The following is an 8,198-nucleotide window of genomic DNA, read 5'->3' on the forward strand; positions in this document are numbered from 1 at the left end:
GAGGAGATGTCTACGGGCCTTGAAGAGGTAACAGGAAGAGCCCACAAAGCTCGCTTATGGGCCAGGCTATTAGCCTCTCTAGGAACAAAAACAAAAGACCATTCATCATGCAAAAACAGCTTTAGCCACTACATCACAGACCACGTTATGGATTTCCCAAAGTGCATCAGAGGCGTAGTTATCAATAAGGATTGTCATACATGAACTTCTCTCATTTGTCCATAATAGATTGCACTCACTTTTCACTCTATCCTCTCATTATACACGTTTCCTGTTTGTGCTTCTAGAATTATTTGTGATAAAATGGGTTTTCCAAACCAGACATTGCTCCAAATTGCAGAATGGAGATCAAGTCCATTTTGCCATTAAAGATTTGAACCCTAAATGACTCCGATAGAAACACAAATACCCAAAAGTATAATTGTCAAAATCCCGATCTAAATTTTACGATTTTACGAACCTACTTGTCCAAAATGATTTGGATCTTTCAAAGATCTTTGCAATCGTTTAAGATTGGTAGGATTGTACGATTCTGACAATCTTAAATGATTTTAGTTTTTTGTAATTTTCTTTAACTTGATAGAATGCTTAGTTGGACCTAATGAAAGATAACATCCTAATAAACCAAAATTTTCTATTCTAATATAGAGAGATAGACTATTAGTTGGATCCAAATGAAAATAACATCCCAATAGAGTATCAAGTTTTGAGCTTTTTGGCATTTTTAAATGATGCTTACAAATGAATACAGTGATATATGGTAATTACATCAAATAGATGCAAATTTTTTTATTTTTATGAATGAATGTATGATTTATATCGTTATTTAACATACCAATGCGTGTGTGTTCTTAAATAATATAGAATCGTGCGATTTACGATCCGATCTTACGATTCATGATTCCACCTACCTCTCATAATCTTATGTAGGATTCCGATTTTGACAACTTTATCCAAAAGTGCCAACCAATTAGCATTACTGTTGTCATCATTGTTTAATAAAGTGAGATTTAGAAGATCCCAACCTTTGCAAATGCCATTATTGCTTGTCATCATTGCCATCATATAAGTTGCAACCAAATTTGCTTTGGTAATAATCCTACTTTGTTTTTAATCAATCCTTTAACAAACAAATCTTTAATGGCAAAATGGACTTGATCTCCATTCTGCAATTTGGAGCAATGTCTGGTTTGGAAAACCCATTTTATCACAAATAATTCTAGAAGCACAAACAGGAAACGTGTATAATGAGAGGATAGAGTGAAAAGTGAGTGCAATCTATTATGGACAAATGAGAGAAGTTCATGTATGACAATCCTTATTGATAACTACGCCTCTGATGCACTTTGGGAAATCCATAACGTGGTCTGTGATGTAGTGGCTAAAGCTGTTTTTGCATGATGAATGGTCTTTTGTTTTTGTTCCTAGAGAGGCTAATAGCCTGGCCCATAAGCGAGCTTTGTGGGCTCTTCCTGTTACCTCTTCAAGGCCCGTAGACATCTCCTCTATTCCTTCCTGGGGCCGAGGAGATGTAGAATTGTAGATGTCCCTCGGGTGTTAACTTCTTTTGTGCAATAATACTTTCATACTTATTCAAAGGAATAAATAAATAATTGACACCCATATCACAAGAAATCCAATTTTGAGAAATAAATTATCTCTGTTTTCTTTGAAATAGGGAACATATTAATAGTCAATAGTTTTGTAACTCAACTAGTTGGTGTTTTGAATTAATTATCAAAAAAACAAGAATAAGAAGATATTGATAGAGCTTTTGGCACATTCAGACTAGGAAATTTTGTATAAAGGGTCAAATTATGGTATTGATACATGAATTAATATTAGTCAAAGTATATGTACACATGCCAAGAGCCTTATAACCCAATTGGTTGATACTTCCTAGTATTTCTAATGGAAAATATCAAGGTTCAACTACATGTCATCTTTTGAAAGAGCTGTGAGAAGGCAATAAAGTTAAGGTAAATTCTATTTAGTAAAACTTATATGATTTCAAAACTCCAGCATTAATTTTCAATGCTTTGCTTTGCTTTGTGTTTGTTTTTGTAATTGATAGTTTAATACAACTTGTAAGTTGTCCTTGTGATACATGAATAATATTATAATGTTTTATGTAAGATGGTTTTGAAGAATGTTCTACATATATTATAGCATAATTATTATAGAACTTCGTTACTAATGAGTTCATCATAAAAGACAACAATTATAAATTGCACACACATATCCATTATAATTATTTAGCACAAGTAATTAAAATTAAAAAAAAAAAAACTTTGGAGGAATATTGTAGAATAAAAGTTGATATAAAATATATCTTTCTCTTTCTTCTCAATTCGAAAGCAAAATACACTTATGACTTTCCCATATTAACATCCCAAACACCCACAGTCACTTACAGCCTTTACAAAATCCACAATCCCATAACGTCCGATCTCAACATTAAAATCATAATTGCCACCATCACTCAATATAAAACACAAGCCCGCTTCCCTGGTTGTAGCCAACTCATAAAGGTTAGGATTAAATGAGACATCAATATTGTAGCTAGGTAAGTGTCATCAAAAGATTAAAAGTAAATAGATCATTTTTTTTGTCTGTGTATTTGACATGGAATACCATGAACAATTATGGGTAAGTGTATATAAAGGAGTACAAATGCAAGAGGTGAAAATGGTGAATTGAAGTGCAAAGAGTTTTGTATGTATGTGTGAAGAATGAAAAGTTTTGAAACTTTTTTTTTTCTTTTTTGAGTTCAAGTCTTGAAACATTGAACCAAAGAAAACAAAGAATCTTTATTTTTTAAATTAAAAAATCTTGAAACATTGAACCGAATGAAATAAAAAGTCAATATTTAATTTCTCTTATTTTTTATATAGCACTTGAAAATATTTTTATTCTCTTTACAAAGAATGCTTTATATGGTCAAACCTACTCTCCCATGTGAGGTCAAACCTAATGATCACCCTTCCCCTGATATTGCTTCTTTTGTAGCGTTTGATGCTAATGGTCTATATTCCTTAAGGCATTCTGCCACTACCATGGTTGTCAAAATTGCGATCTAGATCGTAGGATCGCACGATTTTACGCTCACCTCACCAAAATATTTAGAATCATACAAGGATCATAAAAATTGTAGGACCGCATGTAAAATTGTAGGATCATATGGGATCCTATCGATCCTACCAAAATGTATTTTTTTTTTTAATTTTTTTATTTTAAGTTCATCTTTATAAGTTGTAATTTGTAATCTCAAGACTAAGATATTTTATTTCATAAATGTATCAACTAAGTGGTGGGACTCATATGAAGATGACTTTCTGGAATTGAAAATTTTTGCTATATATTGAACTTAACATATAGTTCTTTAGGTTGTGAAAGTAATTGGAGTTCATTTGGAATAGTAAAACCAAATGACTTTGGTATATTACCCCCCAGTTGAGAATTCTCTATTAAAATTAGTACAACTTAAGTACACTAAAAAAGGAGAAAATTGTTTAATAAAAAAAAATGAATGAGTTGGTATTTGTTATGTAAAACTTGAAGATAAAAGAGAATATACCTAAACCATCAAGTGCAAAAGAAGAAATTGGTTTGAATAACTTGTCTCCAGATGATGAGTGGTTAGTAAAGGGTGTCGACCAAAAGATGATGGTATAGATTTTGATGAAGATAATGATTTAAAAATTCTGATGCCTTCCTTTATAGATTTAAAAAAAAAAAAAAAGTTACATGTATATAGGGCAAATGTGTGATCACTATTATATCATTTGGTTATCAATATTAGGTGATGATGAGAGTTTAAGAGCTGCTGCTATAGGAAAAAGTGTGCTAATATTTTGGTACTTAGTTGGTTTCTCAATAAACATTCACTGAACTTTTTAAATACATCGCGTTAAAACTTAAATATATTTGTTTCATTAGTATAGATATAGCGATGTAGGACATGCAAATTACATCATATGATCAAAATCTTTATTTTATTTTTTTTATGAAAGATTCATAATTTACATGATTATTCAATATACAAAGTCACTCTAAATGTGTTTTTTGCTTCAAATCTAAAAATAGGTAGGATCTTACGATCCATGATTCAATCATTCGATACCCTACCTGCCTCCTGCAATTTTACGTAAGATCTCGATTTTAACAACCTTGGCCACTACCATTTACTTTTATGCTTGATATATATATATATATATATATAGATTTTTTAAATATATATATATATATATATATATTAAATGTAGTAGAAAACAGTGGAACCTGGCAGTGAGAATTCATTTCTTCAATGTCATTTATCATCTATGAATCTCTATAAACATGCTCACTAGTTTCCAATTAGCCTCATCAAAAACAAGAATCTTGATATGATATGCCCAAAATCTGGCTGAAAATCAAATTCGTTATTGTTGACGGAGTTCTAAATATGAATTTTTACCTTAGAAAATGATATCTTCAATATGAATTTTCATTTAGGATGAGTTCACTCTTCTCTGAAATTCTGATTAGAATGAGTTTCTTTATCCCACTACAATGGGGCCAAATGCAGGTCCCAACAACAAAAATTTGAAGGTAAACTTAAAAGAAATTGATGACAACACAGATATCACGGTGGTGCCTGTTCAGCATATATGTCTAAATGCAGGCACTTCTTGACTCCAGGTTGCTGAGTAGATATGCACGGGAATAATTTATCTTTGAAGCCTAAAAATTGAGCTTTAAGATTTGCTTGTTATGAGAGTCTACAGAGAAGGTGGGGAGAGTCTAAATTTTGCGTCTCCACCAGACCCATTTCTTCCTGGAAACTCTGCCGGTACCTTTGAATCAATGACCATGCGTTGTCTCATATTATCGTATATCCACCATAGACTAAATTCCTAATATCTTATTGGTCCATCCAAGCTCCCAGATGCAAACTGAAAAAACAATTACGAATGTGAGCCTTCTTACTAGAATCATCACAAAGTTCAATAACTTAATAAAATGAGAATTTTAAATTCCAGCTAGCACATTATTGATTGTGGGGTTAATCTGAGTTTTTAAGGATAAGCATCTGATACTTTTAAGGGCAGGCCGTCTGCTACAAGTAATAAAATACACCATGAAAATGACAACCATATCAGGAAAGTTGACATAGGTTGCATTCGAACTAGTTCAGGAAATAAAACATAGACATGTTTATTGTGTGTGTGTTTATTGATTGAATTGTAAACTCAACCATATCAGGAAAGTTGACATAGGTTGCATTCAAACTAGTTCAGGAAATAAAACATAGACATGTTTATTGTGTGTGTGTGTTTATTGACTGAATTGTAAACTCAATTATTATTATTATTATTTTTTGTCATTACCTGTTTAACAATTGGATTTGCTGATGTTGTGAATTCATGAGTCATTCCTTGCCAGACAACCTTTCCCTCATAAAGAAAAAGTAACCTATAAAAATTGAATAACTACTTGAATTAGTAAAGTAAAATCTCTTAGCAACAAGCACAACCAAAAGACATAGTTTAGACAAAGCATAACCTGTCGACGGCTCTTCTAATAGTACTATGTTGGTGAGTAACAACGACATAGGAAGCAATATTCCCAGGCTTTCCCAGCGCATCCTCGCCTTTCATATGGACTGAACGGATGAGATCTTCAACGACAGTAGATGCAATTGGATCAAGTCCAGCTGTTGGTTCATCGTACAAAAGCACCTGTTCAGTGGTGCAAAGGATTGTCAGGAGATGGGCGTGAGGATACCCATGCTAAAAGATTCACACATGCAAGGTCTTGCTTCCAACTCCATGGCAAGTAAAAACTACCAGCTGTTGCATATAATTTATGGATGCTTCCCAAAATTGCAAAGAATAACAAAAACTACTGGATTCCTATAGCTAAAAACCCTAATACAAATTAGCTCCAGTCATATTAACCCTCTTTTCCAGATCTCTCCATTTACAGCCCTGTATCATAGAAATAATTAACACAAACCAAAATCCAGTCCCTAATTGTGAAATTAATTCCTCATCTTTCAAATAGATAAATTCAGTGTGCATTTCACACAAATTTTACTTCCCTTTTTATTTATAGGTACAACTTTTACTTCCCTTTTACCAACAGATCTTCCTTACATTCATAATTCAACAGGATAGAGGGAAAAAGACGAGAAACAATGCATAAATAGAAGTGAATATGAGAGCAAATATTAAGCTAGATACATTCAGAATAATTTCCATATCCATTGATGAGTAAATAGTCTTTAACCTATCAAAAAAAAAAAGAAAAAAAAAAGAAGTGACTATATTGGAATAATTCAGACACTTGAAGCATCAGACTGCATATACAATAACATTACATTCTAAAAACTAGCCTTGAACCAAAATTATTGACACCTTGTCAATGACAAGGGCTCAAGAAATAGGACACTGCAAGTTTAAGGCTTAAATTCATGCCAGCATGTAAGCACACAGCATAACACACAGAGAAAGTCCCAGAGCCAAGCATGAACCTCTTGACAAAGACAATGTTACAGTCAAAACATGTTTCACATTAAAAAATTTATTGGAGGAGCCTAACAACTTTGTTAGAGTTCATGTTTATGAGCTTGATATACATTGTTGGCCCACTTCCTAACACCTTAAACTATTGGATTTGATGATTCTAATATGGTATCAAAGCCTTGATTAGACTAATAAGTCTTGTATCAGAACCTAGAATCCTGGGAGCCTCATTTGTTCAGTATCAGTTCCAGTGTTTGTTTTCTGTTTTGGATCTGTACGTGCAAGGCCCACATTAGGTTCAATGCTAATGAGCGGGCTTGAACATGAGAAAGGGGACGCAGGAGGTTGATCTTTGTGAGCTTGATATAAATTGTGAGTTTAATATGCTACCCATCAACCCTACTGCCTGTTTAACCACAGCTTCAGGTAACAGTCTTGTACAGTTGCAGTTGAGATTGTGAACTTTATGGTTGGGCTTAATCCAGGTCAACCTGACCAAACTAATTAGGCCCACTACACAGCTAGACAAGCACGAGAAGCAACAAATTTGGTGCATATTAAGAGCTTGTGGGTGCTCTCTCTCACTCTCACATAGCATGTATATTCCTAGGACAAGATTAAATACAGTAACTCCAACTTGGGACAAATGAATTATCCCAATATTAGATCTGTAGAAGTATAAAATGTTTTATAAATACTGTCTTAAACAAATGCTTGTCATAGACCAGCAAGTCCACCTAAAAGTCCTAAACAAGCTACCAAGCTCCTCCAGTGCTAAGGTCTAGGTGTAGCAGAGGAGGTTTTAGAGAGCATATCATCATTAAAAAAAACCCATATTAGAAGCAGCAGAATCATCATATCTCTGAAGACTAGTCAAAAACAGAAACAGTAACGTACGTAATAGGATATTTTGGAAGATTTCACTTTTTACGGCAGAAGTTGGGAATTTATGTTAGCTTTGTTCAAGTGCCAATAGTAAATTTTGCAAAACCATTTCCTGCAGTAGGACTCATCTTTGAAAAAAATATTTTAAACACTGCACAGTGGTTGCAGCATTTACCTAAATTTAGGGTTCCACAATAAACATGGTTGAGATAGGAGCTTAGCTGTTACAAATTATTTTCTGTTAAAAACCAAAAAGCAATGGCTATGACAAGATTTTCAGTGGGGAGGGTTAAGGGATTATGTCAAATATCACTTGGTAAACTGGAAGACAGTTTGTGAACCGAAACTTTGTGAACAGCCTATTGCTAATAGGGCTCTTACATACAAATCTAGGATATTTGTGTCGTCGTGGGTTCTAGTTTCATATGTACTAATACAATTCAAATTTGATAGACCATGTCAAAAAACAATGGAGAGATGTATCCCAAAAGGAAGCAAATACCAATCATTCACATTCAGTCATAAAAATTAAAAAATAATAGAACTGGAAAAATAATATATATAAAGTAAATTATTATTGTATAAGAGGGTCTGACCCACATGTACACCAAGAACTGGAAAAATAATAATAATTTGGGGGAAATACCTGATGTACTAACGCAGGAAAGAACTAGAAAATAATGTTAGGAAAAGAATTAATAAATTTATTCATCTTCAACATACCTCAGGCTCTACTGCTTCCTGTGTGGTATCAAAAATTATAGACCGAGCTAAAGCAACTCGTTTCTTCATTCCGCCAGACAATTC

At 33.2% G+C, this 8,198-nt stretch overlaps 1 protein-coding gene across 1 annotated transcript; it reads right to left on the reverse strand.

The window, feature by feature from the left end:
* Positions 1 to 4,468: 4,468 nt before the first annotated feature.
* Positions 4,469 to 8,198, reverse strand: LOC136066516 (protein TRIGALACTOSYLDIACYLGLYCEROL 3, chloroplastic-like; the record flags this gene model as incomplete). The annotated part of the gene is given in 4 exon segments (XM_065770933.1): positions 4,469 to 4,934; positions 5,370 to 5,454; positions 5,545 to 5,720; positions 8,115 to 8,198. Coding segments are annotated over 4 exon segments (384 nt in total), but the record flags the coding sequence as incomplete, so codon positions are not given.

The sequence above is a fragment of the Quercus suber genome, unplaced genomic scaffold (genome assembly GCF_002906115.3).
Source record: "Quercus suber isolate HL8 unplaced genomic scaffold, Cork oak 2.0 scaffold_37, whole genome shotgun sequence".
In the NCBI taxonomy this organism is placed as follows: domain Eukaryota; kingdom Viridiplantae; phylum Streptophyta; class Magnoliopsida; order Fagales; family Fagaceae; genus Quercus; species Quercus suber.